Source organism: Trypanosoma brucei, chromosome 3 (assembly GCF_000210295.1).
Source record: "Trypanosoma brucei gambiense DAL972 chromosome 3, complete sequence".
In the NCBI taxonomy this organism is placed as follows: Eukaryota; Euglenozoa; class Kinetoplastea; order Trypanosomatida; family Trypanosomatidae; genus Trypanosoma; species Trypanosoma brucei.
Genome location: NC_026736.1, coordinates 1,175,843 through 1,194,132, shown reverse-complemented (window position 1 = coordinate 1,194,132; position 18,290 = coordinate 1,175,843). Strand labels below are relative to the sequence as shown.

The 18,290-nt window shown below is 47.5% G+C and overlaps 6 protein-coding genes across 6 annotated transcripts; all 6 read left to right on the top strand.

Moving 5' to 3' along the window:
- Positions 1–1,153: 1,153 nt before the first annotated feature.
- Positions 1,154–2,944, top strand: TbgDal_III5190 (hypothetical protein, conserved; the record flags this gene model as incomplete). Its single annotated transcript, XM_011774165.1, has 1 exon — positions 1,154–2,944. The coding sequence occupies one exon, from the start codon at positions 1,154–1,156 to the stop codon at positions 2,942–2,944; it is 1,791 nt and encodes a 596-aa protein (XP_011772467.1).
- Positions 2,945–3,567: 623 nt separating this feature from the next.
- On the top strand, positions 3,568–4,233 carry TbgDal_III5180 (C-8 sterol isomerase, putative; the record flags this gene model as incomplete). The annotated part of the gene is made up of 1 exon (XM_011774164.1): positions 3,568–4,233. One exon carries the CDS (start codon positions 3,568–3,570, stop codon positions 4,231–4,233), a length of 666 nt encoding a protein of 221 aa, XP_011772466.1.
- Positions 4,234–5,364: 1,131 nt separating this feature from the next.
- Positions 5,365–6,201, top strand: TbgDal_III5170 (hypothetical protein, conserved; the record flags this gene model as incomplete). The annotated part of the gene is made up of 1 exon (XM_011774163.1): positions 5,365–6,201. One exon carries the CDS (start codon positions 5,365–5,367, stop codon positions 6,199–6,201), a length of 837 nt encoding a protein of 278 aa, XP_011772465.1.
- Positions 6,202–6,808: 607 nt separating this feature from the next.
- On the top strand, positions 6,809–7,534 carry TbgDal_III5160 (hypothetical protein; the record flags this gene model as incomplete). Its single annotated transcript, XM_011774162.1, has 1 exon — positions 6,809–7,534. The coding sequence occupies one exon, from the start codon at positions 6,809–6,811 to the stop codon at positions 7,532–7,534; it is 726 nt and encodes a 241-aa protein (XP_011772464.1).
- Positions 7,535–7,897: 363 nt separating this feature from the next.
- On the top strand, positions 7,898–12,892 carry TbgDal_III5150 (UDP-glucose:glycoprotein glucosyltransferase,putative; the record flags this gene model as incomplete). The annotated part of the gene is made up of 1 exon (XM_011774161.1): positions 7,898–12,892. The coding sequence occupies one exon, from the start codon at positions 7,898–7,900 to the stop codon at positions 12,890–12,892; it is 4,995 nt and encodes a 1,664-aa protein (XP_011772463.1).
- A 933-nt stretch (positions 12,893–13,825) lies between these two features.
- TbgDal_III5140 (hypothetical protein, conserved) lies at positions 13,826–18,070 on the top strand (the record flags this gene model as incomplete). The annotated part of the gene is made up of 1 exon (XM_011774160.1): positions 13,826–18,070. One exon carries the CDS (start codon positions 13,826–13,828, stop codon positions 18,068–18,070), a length of 4,245 nt encoding a protein of 1,414 aa, XP_011772462.1.
- Positions 18,071–18,290: the final 220 nt, after the last annotated feature.

Here is an 18,290-nt window from a genome sequence, read left to right as displayed (position 1 = left end):
CCCCCCCCCACGTCTTCATGTAAAGGAACAGATTGGCATGAACACATGTCCAAATCTCTGCACAGAGGTGTGAAAACGTGAATATATATATATATATATATATATATTATTAAATGTATACATAAGTATGTATATATGCGTATTACCAAACAGGCAAGAGAGAGGTTTGGTGGAAAGGGCCCAAGAAAGGAAGAGGGGTTAATTTTATAACATTGCTTTCATTTAACTTATATTCACCAAGGAGAACTACTGGCACCTATGAAGCGAGCCTCCGCTATTGCTACTTCGCACTCCGATTCCTCTTTTTATCGCGTCTACTTTCGGGATGCCCCATGGAAAACACAAAAAGAAGAACACACTAACTCTGCCATATATTTTTCGTGCAGTCTCTTTATTTCCTCGTTATTTTTGTATTTTTGTTCCCTGTTCTCCCTCAACCACTAAGGGAAGGAACCGGAAACATTGTTGAATTGGTTCAAAACTTTTAAGCAGAAGTTGCGTTGCGTTTTACTTTACAGTTTTCCATCTTTCTTTTCTTTTTATTCCATTGCAGGTAGTTTTGTTTAGAACATTTTGATGTTTTTTTTTAATTTTTGCTGCCTTTTTTCATCCCCGCGGCTTTGGCATCACCCCTAACTCTTTCCTTTTTTTTTTTTTACTCAGCACCAACTACCGAACTGTTTGGCGAAATGTACCCTTAAGGACATCCTGGTGGGATACCGTAAGAGAGGGAAAACGGAAAGAATAAATGTTATTGGCGGGCTTTCGCGACAAATATAAAAAAATACTTTCCTACTCATAGTTTGCAAAAAAAAAAAAGGAAAAGCGCAGTTATATATTCCAATGAGGCGCCCCCAGTACTTTCTCTTACACTTGCATTTGCATGTAAACTCACACTCACACGCGTACGTGCAGTATCGATGTGTCGATCATCTGTCCTCCATGTTTTCTGCCGTGGACACGGGGAGTGAAGTCATATTTTTTGTTTAAAAAAAGAAAAAGAAAAGCGGAAAGGGGGTACCATTTGTAAACAATAAACAAGAATTTGGAAGGGAACTGGAGGGATAACAACGTTAGAGAGAAAGCACGATACCTCAAACCGAAACAACTAAAGGGAAGACAAAAAAACCTTTAGGGGTTGCACCCTTTGTTCATGTCAGTTCATCAACTGCAACTTGAGGGTATTATTCCTAGTGCGCCCTCCACAACACGAGCAACACCGACGTCAATTTCGGCTCATGACACGCTTGTGGCATACGGTAGTGGTAACAATGTGGTGGTGCGTGACATCTCAACCACAGGGGCGGATTCCGTCCTCTGTTGTTGGCACCACACGTCGCCAGTAACTGCAGTGCGCATAAGTCCTTCCAGCAAATTCGTGGCATCCGGAGATCAAAAGGGAAATGTGCGCTTGTGGGAGCGGCGTAACGGCACACAAGAGAAATACAACGGGCAGCTACTGGAGGGACCAGTCCGGGACGTGGCGTGGACACGAGATGAGGAACGGCTTGTGGTGGTGGGCGACGGACGGAACAACTTCGCGGCCGCGGTAACCGTGTCAGGAAATACAATCGGAAGCATTAATGGCCACACACAGAGTATCCTTTCGTGTGATGTGCGGGGGGATCGACCATTTCGCGCGGTAACCGGAAGTGCGGATAATATGGTGGGTTTCTATGAGGGTGTTCCCTTTAAGTTCACCTGCAACGTAAAAGAACACAACGAGAAGGTTATGTGTGTGCGTTACAGTCCGGATATGGAAACTATCGCAACGGTTGCCCGCACAGGTAATATCATTCTACTTGATGGAAGGACGGGCGATAAGAAGGGAAGCATTAGCGTAGACCACAGGGGTAGCATCTTCTCCCTTGCATGGAGCCCAGACGGTAAACTAATTGCGACAGCTAGCGCTGATAAGACCGTGAAGGTTTTCGATGTAACCTCAGCGTCGAACATCGCAACATGCTCTACTGGGAATCGGGTTCTAGATATGCAGCAGGGGGTTGCATATACAGCGCGGGGTGTGGTTTCGGTTTCATTCGGTGGTAAGCTCACATTAATAAATGAGAAGGGTGAAATGACACGAACTTTCTTGGGGCATCAAGGACGGATTCTCCTGCTACACAAGGAATCGGATGAGCTGATGGTATCAGTCAGTGTTGACCGCGCACTCATTTGGCGTGGCACGGCGGCAGCCGCAGCCGGTGAGGCAAATGAGGTGCCCCTGTCAGCCGATCTCATTACCGCAGCGGCATTTAGCGGTGGTAAGTTGTACATTGTAGCCGGGAGTGAGTTACTCCGCTATGACCCCAATGACAGTACCCCGGCCGTTGTTTCGCAAGATGTCACTGCTGTTACGGCGTTAACTGTAACCGAGGATGGCACTGCAGTACTGCTGCTACGGAACAGCTTCATCGTTATTAGCTCTGCAGGCTCTAAGATTGCTGAAGAAAAGCTTGATAGGTTTGACGGCTGCAGCGCCGCTGCCCGAGGTCAAATGATTATTGTGGGTGGAGAAAAACTGGTAAAAGGTTATCAAATAACTGAGAGCGCTCCACCGGAGGCGAAAGTGCAGTTCGCGGGTCACCACACGGGTGCAGTGGCGTGCCTCGCCTTCTCTCACGATGGTCAAGTGGTTGCCTCAGGTGACGCAAACAGGAATATATTTGTGTGGTCGTGGGAAGATGGTAGCATACTTCACAAAGACTTGGTTTTCCATACACTCCGGGTGACTTCGCTGTCCTTTGCTTACAACAGTAACACCCGTCTGCTCTCTGGAAGCATGGATGCCTCGCTCATTTTGTGGGATCTTGAGGCAAAAACGCGGAGAATGGAGGATGCAGCCCACCGAGGCGGTGTGTCGGCCGTCTTCGGCGCCGCGGATGGAACTTTGATATCGGGTGGTAGCGATGGATGCATACGGTTATGGAAGTCAAACAACTAGAGAGGGGGAAAGCACGTATATACATACATATTATATATATATATATATATGTATACCTGCTTCTTACTTTTTTTTTTGGCTTTCCACACACCTGTACGCTACGTATCCTTGTTGCGCAAGATAGCCTTTACACAACCGTAGTATTTCTTGCTTTTTTTTCTCTTTCTCTTAATTCTGTGAAAGACGCCTTGTTTCCAACATTGTCTTCCTCCTAACTTTGGCCACTACGCTGCGTAACGTTGCATCTGGGTAGCTGCCACTGTATCGATGCGAGAGCCTGGATGTAATAACAATGGGAAGTGGAGAGAGTAATGTTTTGCTTCTTTATCCGCTTGGTGTCCGCTCGACACTCCAGAGCGTTTTTTTTTTTTTGCCTTGTCGAACCGACGTTGTTTCCACTCTTTTCCGTTGTCGGGGGTTGATGCATAACTCTGTATGACACCTCGGCATGTGTGTTCCTACTTCATTTTAAATAGTGTATAAGCCTATATATATATATATATATATATATATAGTCGAAAAGGGAAGTGACAGGAAGAGCGGAAACTTTTTTATTCCATTAGGAACCCCAAATTGGTAGGCTCACAAGAGAAAATTGACTTAAAGCGGTCAGCGGGACAACAATGGGTCTCTGCAAAACACTTTTTGTTTTCCTGCTCACGGTCACCCTAGCGGGTTTTGTCCACCTGGTAAACCGCCCAGAGAATTGGGTGTTTGATCCCAAGGAACTTCAGACCATTGTCAAACAGAGCATCGCAAACGCTCGAAGTAAATATGGGGATAATCCCTCCGCCGACGCGGTCATTGCCGAGGTGATCGAAGGAGTTCTTGCAACGTACCCCGCACACACAACAAATAGTAGTCGATGGATGTGGAACAATGCAGGCGGGGCAATGGGTTCCATGAAGCTTCTTCACGCGTCCTTTTCCGAGTACATCATTATATTTGGCACTGCTGTGGGGACGGAAGGCCACACCGGTCGTTACCACTTGGCAGAAGACTTCTTCACTATTATTCATGGGGAACAATGGGCGGCGCTACCGAATTCCACAGTGCCGGAAGTATACAAACCTGGCGACCAGCATTACCTTCCAAAGCACACGGCAAAGCAGTATAAAATGCCTGGTCCATGCTTTGCATTGGAGTACGCCCGCGGTGTCATTCCTTCCATGTTCTTCTTTGGCTTCGCAGACATGTTTTCATCAACGTTGGACATGGTAACCTTGTATCACACGGTTGTGGAGTCCACAAAGCAAATGATACCTAATGCCCTTCGAGGAAAGATATAAGCACAAGAAATTGGTAGTGCGTTTGGAGGGTGAATGTGTCAACACTACAATGAATCGAATTTACCCATTCACTTAATAATATGCGTATACATATATGTGCGTGTATACATTCGTTGTGTGGATGAGGTGTAGTCAGTTAAATCCCGTGGCTTCGATGAATAGTTAGAAGACACACGTACTTATCGTGACCAATAAATAAGTTTTTTTTAATCAAAAATTCAAAGGGTGTGGGGCAACATCAGCGGTTGGCACTTTTAGCTTTTCTGTAGGTGCGTATGGCGGGCCAAAAAGAAAAGAATACACCCTATACATGGTGTGATGATGGGTAAGGGAAGGGAAGGTGAATTACGGACTCGTTTAGGCGTTAAAGTTGCGGCGCTCAGATACACCAACTTATCTGCACACATGTCAACACCCTCACGGACGTCTTTTATTTATTTAATTTTTTAGTTGATCACACGCTTTTGGTGGTAGAGAAGTGAGAATGCAGGAAGGCAGCCGCCTCACCTTTCTGAATGTTTACTTGTTTCAGATGTTTATAACACTTCTCTTTCCCCATTCACCGTCACTATGCGCAGTTGTTGTTGGTGTTGCCTGTGGAGGGTGGTGTCTTCGCTCCAACGGACTTAATCGTTCTAACACGCTCCTGCTGCGCATAATGGTGGTGCAAAAGAACCAACTGCACTGATATATAAATATGTGTTTATGTTCAGTAATCTTCCGCGCACGACATTAACTATGCATGCATCGGCATGGGTATTCTCATTGTATCCCTCATTGTGCTATTTATGGTCGGACGTTTGTGCACTCCCCTTTAAATCATTAATTTTCTTCTTGTTCCTTTTTTATTGGCCCCTCTAACCTGCACACATGACCTAGATTATCGGAATTTGTGTGAGTTGTTGGATTGTTTCTGTTCTATTTAGTTTCTAATTAAGTTATACACATACATATACATATATATACATATATATTGTTTTACCGGCTGCATCCATCCTCCAGTTGGAACTCGAACGGACACGGAGCATATTTCAAGAGTTGGAACTTGGCCTTCTGTTTGCTTCGGAAAGCATTCAAAAACATTAGGCATTTTATCTCTCCGTTGCTTTGGTTTATAGCAGGTGTCTTGAGATGGACAGCTTTCGCCTCACGGAAAAAGACGAGGCGCGATGTTCCTTTGGTGACCCCAAACGTTCCCGAGATGCCCACGATAATAGAATGGAACATTTTAACGTTGATATACGAAAGAACAGTGCCCTTAGGAATCGGTCGCTTGTTTGTGGCTGTCTTACGGGATTCACGTGCGCGGCCGGTGCCATCGGTGCTTTGGCTGGCATGTACCGCTCAAGTTTGGGATCCACTTCACAGGATAAGCGTTTCGCTCCGCTGCTAATTGCACATGCCTTTTCGGGCGGCGTGGGTATCGCCTTTACGGTATGCCGCTCCCTGCTATTTGAAAGAGCGGTGTACGAAGTGGAACTTCAGCGTGAACTTTGGGAAATTGACAACCATATCGCTGGAGAAATACAAGAGATGGTTGCAATTTACAGAGCGCAAGGGCTCCTGGAGGAGGAAGCGCATATGATCACGCGCATTTTCGCGAAGCATCGAGAAGCCTTTGCAAATCTAATGATGGTTGAAGAACTTGGGTATTCCCGTCTCGAGCCACCAGCGGGGTGGGAAGCGGTAGTGGATGCTGCTATTCCCTCCTCTATTGGATATACGTTGGGGTGGGTTCTTCCACTTTTGCCTTTTATGGGTTCTGAACTTAGTTCAGCGCGCAGTGAACTCGTTGCCCTGTGCACTTTAGCGGCGGGGATTTTTGTTGTAAGCGTCGGGCAGTCGGAGGTCTTCTTTGGGAGTTATGCCAACGTGTGGAAGGCGGTGGGAGCGACCGTATGGAATTTATCAGCTGCGGGTCTCACATACGGTGCCACGCGTTTCATGGCTTGTCGTAGCGGTGTGTGAAGAAACACAGGGGGGGAGGGTGGGGGCAAAAAAAAAAATTATTGAGGGGAAGGAGGCAATAAATATGATAAAAAAGAAGTCAGGAGGAATAATCATTTTCAAGTTAGTAAAGACGAGTGGTAACAAAGAAGATACCGATCGTGTGGAGAAGTGAGAGGCTGAGTACTTGTGGTGACGCTGGCCTGGACAACAGAAATTTTTTTTCATTTTTTTTTACTTTTTCGGAGAGGGCAAAGGGGAAAGGAAGAAGAATGTGGCTGAAACGAGCGAACCAAAAAGAGGGTAGAGAATTCCTTTTTATGAACCTGTGTGTTTCCACAGTCGTCGCCCTCTCATTACTTGGGTTCCTTCAGCCACCGCTGTATCTCTTATGTCAATCCCAATCCTCTTTTCACTTGCATTACGATATCATTATCAGCGGGGGAAGCAGAGTGGATTGCTTACATACACTACTAAAAGAAAAGAAAAAAGAAAGGACCAAAAAAAAAAAGAAAAAATGACTTAAGACGTAACTTAAATGCCGAGACGAAACGAGGCATGGGTATAGGTATTAAAAATATTATTATTATTATCTTTAAAAATGTTATATGACATGAAATAAAACGACATGTGGGTGATCGGTTGTGGATTTCCTTTTCCCTCGCTTTTTTCTTTTCTTTTGATTTGTTTTGTTTTTTTTTTACTTTTCCGGTTGGCCTGCTGGTTAATGTGTTATGCTAACCATCTTCTCTATTGTAACACCAAGGCAGAAGTGGGTAAGAAAAAAAGGAAATGCGGTAAAGTGAAGGAATCGGTCTTTTTTCTCTTTTTTTTTCTTTTTTTGCTTCCGTCTTCTGTAGCTAAAAAAAATTTTTTTGACAGTGAGAGGGAAAAAATAAAAAGAAAATACAAAATAAAACTTTACGTCATTGTTTTTTTCTTTTTGAATTTGGAGGATCCCCTCTCTCTCTCTCTCTCTCTTCTCCTCCTCCTCTTCTCAATGTGCGTAAAAGTTTTTTTTGTTATTGATTTTACATTTCCCCTCTCACACATCCACGCATCTCCCCTTTCTTTTTCCACTCCTTTCACTTGTTTGTTTTTGTTTTTCTTCATCCCATTCATCCTTTCCCTCCATTACTTCTGCAACAGTTGCTTCAAATGTCGTAACGTAGTGTGTTCCTCTCTACATAAGCACGGAATAAGCCATTCCTTCAACCTTTCTTTTTTCTTTCTTTTCTCCCGTCGTGTTGTACAAAGCTCTCTATCTACCTATCTATTTATCTCTCTCTTTCTCTTTTTTTTTCTTTTCGTTGTTTCTCTCCCTGCTCTTTACTACTTTTCTTGTGGATGGTGACGACACCTCTCATGTCTGATTGCGTGGGTTGTCTTTCACTCGCGACCATCAAATAAGTACTTCTACATGTGTGTATATTTGTGGGTATGTGTTGTAGTTGGTTTTTTTTTCTTTGCTTTTCCTTTTATTTTTACCACAACTGCGCACGTTAGAACACTGGCTTGTTGTATATTCTGCTTTGCTCCCCCTATTCCATCCCAATAAATACAAAATAAATGTACCACACGGGTTGTACACACATGAGTGACGATGCGCTGACGTATGGCTTCTCTTCTGTATCACTGCCGGGCGCCATTAATCCCATTTCTGCAGAAGGAAAATAAATAAAAAAGAATTGAACTAAGTAAGTTACACAAAGAACCAATGAGCTGCTGCACGCTCAGGAGCAATGAAATTAGGCAATTGATTGTCTTCATTTTTGTTGCATCCATACATTGTCACGTGTTAACAGTGGAAGGCAAAGGCGTATATGTGAAGGTGGTGGCACCATGGACCGAAACTCCGTTACTTCAGGAGGGATGTGAGGCGGTAGCTTCACTTACCGTGCCGGTAGGGACTCAAACACATGATGATGCGCCCTCCGGGTTTTACAAATGCTTGGAAGATGTTTGGCTCCGAGCAGAAGCAACGAATAGGAGTGGTGGCGCCCGTACCATGACTCAGAAGGAACAGTACGACGTGCTGATGGATATAATGCAGAGCAACAAACACCCGCCACACCACGTGGCCTTCTTAACAACCAAACTAGCTGTCAGGATGCATTCCCCCACGGTGGAGGCGCATCGGCAGCTGGCGGGGAGGGCAATAAATCGCACGGGTGGATGTGCTGCTGAGGGAAGGCCTTTTGCGCTGATTGGAAACAAGGCGTTTTGCGACGAGCATAAACTTGCGAAGGAGCTCGAGTTGAAGGGGCCCAATGGCAGCGATGCCACTGGAGGTAAGGCTGACGGCGAGACTGAACTAAACGCGGATAACGCAATGAGTGTGATTGCCAATCTGGATCACGTTCATCCACATTTAAACGGTCCCAACCTTGTCATCATGTATGGTATCGTTGGGGAAGGGCAAACCATGCGACTCCTTCAGGCTGTGAAACGTCACAAGCAAACAACCAAGTTGGTGTTTCGGCACTTGCCCGTCTCAGGAAATCAGTGGAACGACATGCTGGCAGTTCAGGGGTACGGTGTCTCCGTTGACATAAAGAGCACTGAGTACAGAGCGGTGGATGATCGAATAGCTGGGGAATCTACCGCGAACTTGCAGCACAAACCGGGACGAAGGGATGTTTTAGGTGCCATGGGGAGTGGAGAAGAACATCTTCTAGGTGGATTTAACATATCTTTGTTACAGAGGCGATATCCCGACCAAAGTTTGCAACTGAGTCACTTTGAGGATGCCGTAGGTAAGAATATCGAGCAAGGAGTTAAGGTAGACCTTCATTCGTGGGAAAAGGCTCATATCGGTATTGCTGCTGCGCAATATGTTATGGATCCGAGCAGAAAACCGCTCCATGCGCTCTTAGACGTATTGACGAATTTTCCTAATTATGCGTCGCTCCTTTCTCGGATGAGTTTTGTTGCAGCTGCCAGAAAGGACCCAAAATTTGTTCGAGAATTGGATGCCATCGGAAGGAGCATGTATCACGGCGCCTCGCATGTTTTCCTTAACGGATGCGCGGTGACCACCGAAAACATTAACCTCTTTTACATGATGGAAAAAATAGAAGAGTATGAGAGGTTACTTGATACCCTCAGCACGATCTTGGTTAGTCGTTCCGAACTTCATTCTTCCGACGACGCCACTCGGAACGGTAATACAGACATGACGGATGTAGTAAATGGGTTGGCCCGCATCCAATTTCAAGGGGAATCGCTGAGTGGTGGTAGTGGAGATACTACCGCCCGTGTGTGGCTACCACAAGACGCCGTAACTTGGTTCAACGACGTAGAAAATAATGCCTACTTGTACCGTCTTCCCACGACGCTCCGTTCGATGCTAAGGAATGGTGCGGCAGCTCCGACGCTGCCAAGGCGGAATGTTCTCCATGTTGTATGTATTGCGGACCCTACTACGTATGAAGGAATGGGTACCATCTTTGAGGTGGCGCGGAGAGCTCAGCAGCCCATACGCTTTGGCGTTGTATTCGTTGACAAAAATTGGAGTCCGGAGGTGACCTTGGTGGGTAAGAAATTCGACAAGGTTGCCGTCTCAGATGCATCGAAAGCTACACTACTGGTCGCGGCCACGGTTTGGGAGCTAATGCAAGGAGAGGCGGACCCTGCTGCGGTTTCCGATTTTCTTATGGCCATGACCAGGGAGATGATGGCTAAGCAAACCATCACAGAACTGAGCGTAAAGATGATCACGCAGTCCGTCCTGATGCAAGCAAGGAAGCGTGCAGTCGACGACGTGGTGCTTGACCCTGCGTTCATTACTCACTACGAGAAAACGCAAAAGATGGTGCGTACGTTGGGGTTTAGTAAGTTTCCAGTAGTGCTTCTCAATGGCCGAGTCCATACCGATATTTCGATCGTTCTTCAACACGGTATTTGGGAGGAGTTTGCACATTTACAGAAACTGGTGGAGATGGGTGCCTTAAGCGACGACGATGATAACCTCTATGAATCCGTTCTGGAGTTGAGCGGTGCCAGGACTCGCTATGTTGCGGCTCTTTTTGAGAACAAAACGTTTGCTGACTGGAGCCACAACTCGGTGTTGAGCTTCCTCCACAAGTACCCGTTTATATACCCGTCAACAAGTGGCATGAACGAAGTATCATTGGTCAGTGGTGTGTTAACCCTACACGTGCCCGTGACTGCACAAAGTTTACAGGCAACCCTCAATGCCGTACGGTCCCTTCTTCTTTGCAAAGGTGCTGACGAGACGTGTGGCCGAACACGACTGACGTTTGCTGTGTGCGGTACTTCACTGAAAACAAACTCCCGCACCGTTGTCGACGATTTGCACCTGCTGTTGCAGCACTGTGGGGTGGCGGACAAGTCGGAGTGTTTAAACTTGTTGCAAGAGTTTCTTCTCTCAACCTTTGAGCACAGCCACCCGGGATGGCAACTGGACGATCCAAAAAAGTACGAGCACGTGTTGAAAGGTGTTAAGTTCTCCGACCAACTACAAGCACTTTTCAGAGCATCTGCTGAAGGCAGCACCAGGGACCAAGCAGGGAAGCCTAATCAGTTGTTTTTACTCGCATCTGAGTTCTGCAGGGAGATGACTGGTAGTGTTTCGGCGGTGCACGAAATAACCCCGGGGAGTGTTCATTATTACGTAAACGGTCGCCTTTTTGTGTATGACAACTTTACTGAAGAGGACTTCGAAGTAGCAACCCTGGAAGGTGGCCATACCCCAAAGAAAGTATGGAATGTGCTTGAGGAAGCCACTTTTGTCGGTATGGACCCTGGTCTGGAAATACCCGGTAGTGACCAAAATTTTTATGCCTCCAGAATTGCCGCTGTTGTAGCGGCGTTGAGACGTGATGCGGCCAACAATGACCGTCGTGAGGAGCAAAAAACTCGGCTTCCCGTGAGCCCGGGCCCACTCTCATTTGTTGTGGGCGCGACCGAAAAGAGGGTGCCAAGGCATCGGCTTACGGTTGTGGTAGACCCCGTGGCCCGCGCGTCGCAGCAGCTTGTCTCCTTATGCAACTATATCTCTCAGTTGTCCATTGGAGCCGTCTGCACAGTGTATTTGAACCCTTCGTTAACGGTTGGGAACACGATACGTAATTACTACAAGTTTGTTGGCGAACTACAACTGCGTTTCGATGCTGAGGGACGTGTGGTAGCTCCTAAGGCCGTGTTCAGTCATCTGCCGGATAAACATCTGTTGACGCTAGGCATAGAAGAGGCAGAGTATTGGACAGTTTTCCCCATGGAGGCAGAATATGATCTCGATAATATTATTCTGTCGAGGCTCCCACCTTCATCGAAGTATCTCTATGCAACGTACCGTATTAACTCCATCCTCATTTCCGGGAGTGCCGAAGACGACAGCACAGGAGGTCCCTCCAGCGGACTTCCGTTGCAAATTCGTTCATCACTGTATAACCATACAAGCGGCAGTTATACCAATACGACGCGCGACACGATCGTCATGACGATCAAAGGCTACTTCCAACTTCAGAGCACACCAGGTCTCTGGTACTTGGGTGTGCAACCGGGGGCCATCGCGCGAGCGTTTTATATTTCTCATCACAACGACGTCCCAGTGCTTGACGTAGCAATCGGTTCTGTAGGGCGTCACTTCAACTACACCGCTGGACAAAGCATTCCTGTTGTTGTTTCTTCCTTTACGGGATCCTTCATTCGACTCGGTATATCGAGGACGGCAGGTTTTGAGGAAGCCAGCATCGAAAGCATCGCCGCCGCGACTGTCGTGGCGAGTAATGCCGAGTGGCCACCAAAGGGGCCGCGGAGTGAGCGTCCCAAATTTCCAACGCTTAATATTTTTACAGTTGCCTCTGGACATTTGTATGAGAGGTTCCTCCGCATCATGATGCACACCGTAATGCGCACCTCCTCAGATGTACACGGAGCTAACACAACGCGGATTAAGTTCTGGCTCATAGAGAACTTCTTATCACCGCAGTTCAAGGAGCTCGTGCCCCTGTTGGCAGAGCACTACGGTTTCGATGTAGGATTCGTTACTTACCGCTGGCCGTGGTGGCTAAACAAGCAAACGGAGAAGCAACGCACCATTTGGGCCTACAAGATTCTCTTCCTTGACGTTCTTTTCCCACTTAACGTAGACCGCGTCATATTTGTTGATGCGGATCAGATCGTGCAAGCGGACTTGCATGAACTGTACAATATGAATATTGGCGCTGCCGCAATGGCCTACACGCCCTTCTGCAGAGAGTACCCTAACGATGCCACAACAAACTTTCGGTTCTGGGACCAAGGGTTTTGGTTGAGTCACCTACGAGGAAAACCATATCATATCAGTGCACTTTATTTAGTCAACGTGCAGCGACTGCGGGCTGCGCTAGGCGGCGACAAGTACCGCGCAACGTACGCCAGGCTTAGCGAAGATCCCGGAAGCCTCGCCAATCTGGATCAGGATTTACCAAACTTCATGCAGGATGAGATGCCCATATTTTCACTGCCGGAGGAATGGCTCTGGTGTGAGACCTGGTGCGCAGGAGAGAGTAAGGCACGTGCCAAGACCATAGACCTCTGCAACAACCCTCTGACAAAGATACCCAAACTAGAAAATGTGCGGCGTATCGTTGACGGTTGGGACGAGATGGATCGGGAGTTGGAAGACCTTTCTAAGCAGCTTCTTGAGAAACGTAATGCAGAGCTCAGAGATGGTGCAGAAAAAAAAAAGGACAAGGAAAGTTAATGGATCCGATGGATTCAAGTGGGATGATGTAATGCGAGCTTGGGGAATGTTGCAGGCAAGTGAAATATATTGAGATGTGTCACTTGGGGCCCCAAATGAGTGTTTTGGGATGATTTGTTCCTCTCTCCCCCACCTTCTCCTGTCTTACAACCACTTGCGGTAGTAACGGGCTATGTGACTTGATAAACCTTCTTACTCCGTTTATTTTATGGCGTTGGCGTTGGCGTTAGCGTTTTTCTTTTTTTTTCTTTTTTCTTTTTTCTTTTTTCTTTTCTATCATGAATGTAATCTGCCATGCAAGTGATTCACAGTGGCATGCGCGTATAAGGTGGTGGGCATGATTTTTCTTTAAAATTAGCAATGCTTGCCGGGCATTCTGCACCACTATTCGTGCTTAGTTTTTGCTTCTTGGACGTACTTGACTAGTAAGACGAAGTTTCTACACATAAACCACACACACACACACACACACACACACACACTTCAACAGAAGTATGGGGAATTATTAACGTATTAATTCAAATGTTGTGAATCCGAGGGGGGAAAGCTGGGGAAGTATTGCGGCAATACCAACAAGAACCGCGTTCGAGAGGCAACTGACAAATCTCCAGCCTGATGTGCCCAAGCTGATGGGGGATTTTCTGTTTTACATTATTTACTACTGTTCTTCTAGCCATTACCTTCATCTCTTATCGTTGTTCTGTTGTTGCTTCTGGTGAATGTTTTCTTTTTTTTCGCAAAAGTGGCTGTAGGCGCTGGCACAGCGCACACATCTATCGCATTTCTCCTGCCCCACCATCTCGCTCACCCCACGATTGCAGGTCTTCTGTGGAGTTGGCAGTGGCTGTGCGGACTAAATCAAATAATAAGAGTTCCCTAGAGTGTAAACGCACACACGCACACATACACAGAGCTAGCGGAGTGACAGTCCTTATGCGCGACATGGAGGTGGAGCGGCAGTGGAATGACGAAAAGAGTGCGAGCATCGATTGGAAGGATCCGGATGATGTTCTGTGCAACCACTGGACCTTCCTGAGAATTGTGGATTTCCATCCACTATTGGCTCAGTACGCCACCACGCACTTGGAAGACAAAGAGCACTGGAAGGCAATATTTACGAATCCGGCGCGAACAGATGAGCAGAAGGAGGCACTACAGTTTTGGTTGCAGAATGGCCTGCTGACGCTTCGGGAGAAACGGTGGTGTAGGGAGTGCAGGAAAGAGGGCCACACCAAACGGCAATGCACGGAAGCTAAGGTACCAAAAGGGGGAGGTGTTTTGGAAAAGTTTGCGGCTCACCGTGCGGAGATTGAGCGCTACCGACTGATGCAAGAAAGGCAGTGGGAAAATGATCCCGTTACTCTGCTCGCAATCAAAAAAGGTGGCGCTCAAGTGAGGGATGGGCGAGGGGGCACGCGTGATGTGAAGGTTGGTGGACCACACGTGTGGGTGCAAAATAATAATGAGCGAAGGGATCTGGAACCATTCGTGGAGGAACGACGACGCGGTACCATTGGACGTGTGGACACAGAGCATAACATTGGCTTCGTTCGGGTGCCCGACATGGGTGAGGTTAAATTCTTTGTAGACCGCGTCGATTACGGTGTGAGGGAAGTTGCTGTTGGGGATGCTGTTACACTTAAAATTGACGTTAGCAGGGACTACCCAATAGCCGTAGACATCCGCCTGGAGACGCCACATGTAACGTCGGAGGATGTTTACAAGTTTATTAGGCGATGCAAAAACGCAACGCAGCCAATTACAGTGATTAAGGCCGTTATGACTCATACGTTTGAATGGCCAGATATGCTGCGTCTGTTGAGAGATATGCCACCCGCCGCATTCGTTGATGGTGTGCACACCCTTGTGGAGTTGACCACTTTTGTTGGGAACCGTGAACCTATTCACATTCCACTTCTGCAGTCGTTTCTCGTGTTATTGCAACGTGAATCGAAGGATGGAACTATTCCGGCGTTCTTCCCATCAATGGTGCAAAGTGCACTTGAGATTGGTCGGGAAATTTTGAATGAGGGTGACATGGCGACAGCAGTTGAACGTTGGCTTGAGGTGGCGAATCTTATTGTGCTTTTGCGGCAACATGCACCGGTAGCGGGAGACGGGGTTGCATCGGTGCAAACCACTCTCATTTCATTGCTGAACGAGGGTGTGAAGGCTACAAGAGGATCTGCTGGAGAGTTACCGGGCTCAGTTTTGGCAGTAAGAAAAAGAAAGGTGGATGCCACGTTGGGGCGCATGCAGAACATGGAAGGTAGCAGAAGCACAGACATCCTCATTCCATCAGCGTCTGACTTCTCCATTCCCCCACCGCACGAGTTGTCTCCGTTCTCTCCATGCAATCTTCCCGTGAACGGTAGCAAGGTTTACGACACCACAGAGTCGTTCATCACGGATCACTGCAGAATGCTGCAAGCGGATACTTTCGAAGCAGTGAGCAGAATTCTTCCTGCAGCATGCTTCAATTTCCCTGATTACAAACCTACAGAGGAAACGGTATCCGATGTCCAACACGCACGTTTGTACCACAGTGTAAGGTTTATGGGCCGCGTCGTCACCAAAGACAGGGACATTGCCTGTTGTACAAGTTACATTCTCCAAGTGCAGCCGAAGAGCCCTAAAGCCCAAGCGCCGGTGAACATTCCGGTGGGTACCACTCTTTGCATCACAACTGGGCTCAACCGTACCGTCATGGAAGACGACGAGATCTTTTGGTGCTCCGTGACCTCCCTCAACAAACCACTACTGAGCGGAAACATGGTCGTCGTCTCACCTTGTGACAGCAGTGCAAGTTTTGAACTTCTCGCTGAAAAACTGCATCGTAACGAATCCCTGAACAAGATGGACTGTTCATTAATGTTGGTAACAGAGGTGTTCATGATGGGTTATAAAAGCATCATGAAGGCTCTTCATGCGTTTGTTGGGCCGCTTGCCATGCCACTGCCTATGCTGTCCTCTCTGGTGAGTCCCGAGGCGGCCGCCCATGCCTCCGCGAATGGAATAACTTGTAAAGCCAAAAAACCTGGCGAGCTCGTCGCGTACATCCCACCCCACTGTGAGTTTGCGTTCCAGAGTTTGATTGCAGATGTCTGCGACCGCTTTACGTTGGACAAGGGACAAGAGGAAGCCCTTCGCCTGTTCCCCAGCTCCGATATTCTTCTTGTTCAAGGCCCACCCGGAACAGGCAAGTCGTTCATTGGTTGCCGACTGGTTGAGGTGTATGTCCGGTACAAACAGCTTGTTTCATCGGGTGATATACTTAGTACTATCGACGTGGAACAGCTACACTCCACTTCACCACAGCACATGCTTCCAAGCATAGTCGGTCCTGTTGTTGTCATCACGTATAAAAATCATGCACTTGATGAGTTTCTCATAGATCTACTCCAGAGTGGGCCATGGGATGACGAGCGGCCTCGTATTGCACAGCATTTAGTCAACGAAATGGGTGCCACCAAGGCCGATCTCTTCCCCTGTGGAAAGCGCGTTGTTCGCATTGGTGGCCAATCCAAGGAGGCGGCACTCGATGCTTACAACCTTAACGCATTATTGCGAACCAAAACGGACAAGGCAATGCTTAATAGCCTTAAGGAGCGCATATATCTAATGAATCAAAGACTAGAGCGCCTAATCAAGGAGATTCACTATTTGGAATCGGGTCGTGTGCCCAAGTCACTTTTCGAGCGCTGGCTGACGGAGGAACAGCGGAAACACATTAAATACGAGGATCGCGATGAATGGTTGCAAGGAAAGCAATATGTGGGGAAGTCGGAAAGAACAGCAAATAGAACGCTGTACTTGCAGCTTCTCAAAACTCGCGTGGAATCAGCTTTGGAGGAAGCACAGCGGTCGTCACGTGAGAGGACCGAGGGTAAACCTGAAGACGAAAAGGAAGGTGAGGAAGACGGTGCAGCACAGCTAAGTGTGTTTCAGGAAATGCGACGCCAGGAGGAGAACCGAAAGTTCAACGACTCGCTACATACGACATATCTTTCATCTGAGGCCATGGAGCTTGCGAAAAATCCTCCCACCTGTCCTGAAGGTGTCCCAGAGGAGTTGCTGTCACTGTGGAGTCTTGATCCTGTTCTACGCCATGAGTACTATGCCTACCTCATTCGGAAGTGTATTTCCGTTAAGGCAAGGGACTGTCTATTAATTATGGATGCAATTAGTAACGTCGTGACAATACGTGATCACGTTGTGAGTGAGCTGAAGCTTGAGCTTCTACAAGGGGCGGATGTAGTTGGCCTCACAACAACTGGTTGCGCCAGCAATCAAAACCTTCTCCGATCCCTCCGGCCGACTATTTTGATAGTTGAAGAAGCAGCAGAAGTGCTTGAGTCACAGTTACTTGCGTGCATGACAGACTCTCTCCAACAGGTGGTGCTCATCGGTGACCACTTCCAGCTTCGACCAAAGGTAGAGACGTTTTTATACGAAAAATTTAATCGATTAAATATGTCGCTCTTTGAGCGCCTTTCTTCGCGTATGCGGCCGATCTGTTTGAGAGAGCAACGCCGCATGCATCCTCTCATCTCCCGCTTGGTCCGGCCGTTTTACGGTCCTAATATGCTGTTGGATAACAAAGACCTCTACAAACGGCCGTTTGTTTGTACTAAAGGTGTATTGCATACTGACGCTGTCCCCGGTCTGGCACGCCGTGTATTTTTCTGGCGTCACAGTCAGCCGGAGTCGGAGGCCCCAGGAAGCCGAAGCAAGGTGAATTTGTTGGAGGCTGAAATGGTTCTGAAACTTGTCGCTCACCTCACCACCGAGGGGGTACACCAGAAATCCATTACGGTCATTACGCCTTATTTAGCACAATTGAGGTTGCTACGTACGACCCTCCGACTGCACGCCTTCAGTGATGTCTGCGTGAGCACGGTGGATCTTTTTCAGGGTGATGAGAACGATGTTGTGATACTTTCTTTGGTGCGTACAGAACGGTTGACGGAGTTCTTAAAAATGCGCAACCGCATGATCGTGTGCTGCAGCAGAGCCCGTTTCGCAATGGTGATGATTGGAAATGACGGCCTTCTTGAGCAGTCCACACATTGGAAGCAGGTGCTTGACACGCTGCGAGATGACCAGTGTGTTGGTGATAAGCTTCCAGTTACACGCTTTTTATCCCCTGGGGAAGAGGCCATGATGAGCGCAGATTAGTAGGAGCCAAAAGAAAGAGAGGAGTCGTTGCTCAAAAACGTGTGGGTGCGACTCCTTTAAATATCGCGGTGACACCACAGGAAGGGAGCCCCTGCCGCATCCCCTTTTCTTCCGCACTCTTTTCATACAAACGAAAACTCCACCCGCTATGTCATCTTAGTTGCCGTTGTTGTTGTCCCCAGTTGGCTCGTGAATCGGCGCATGCGATTCGTTTTCTCAT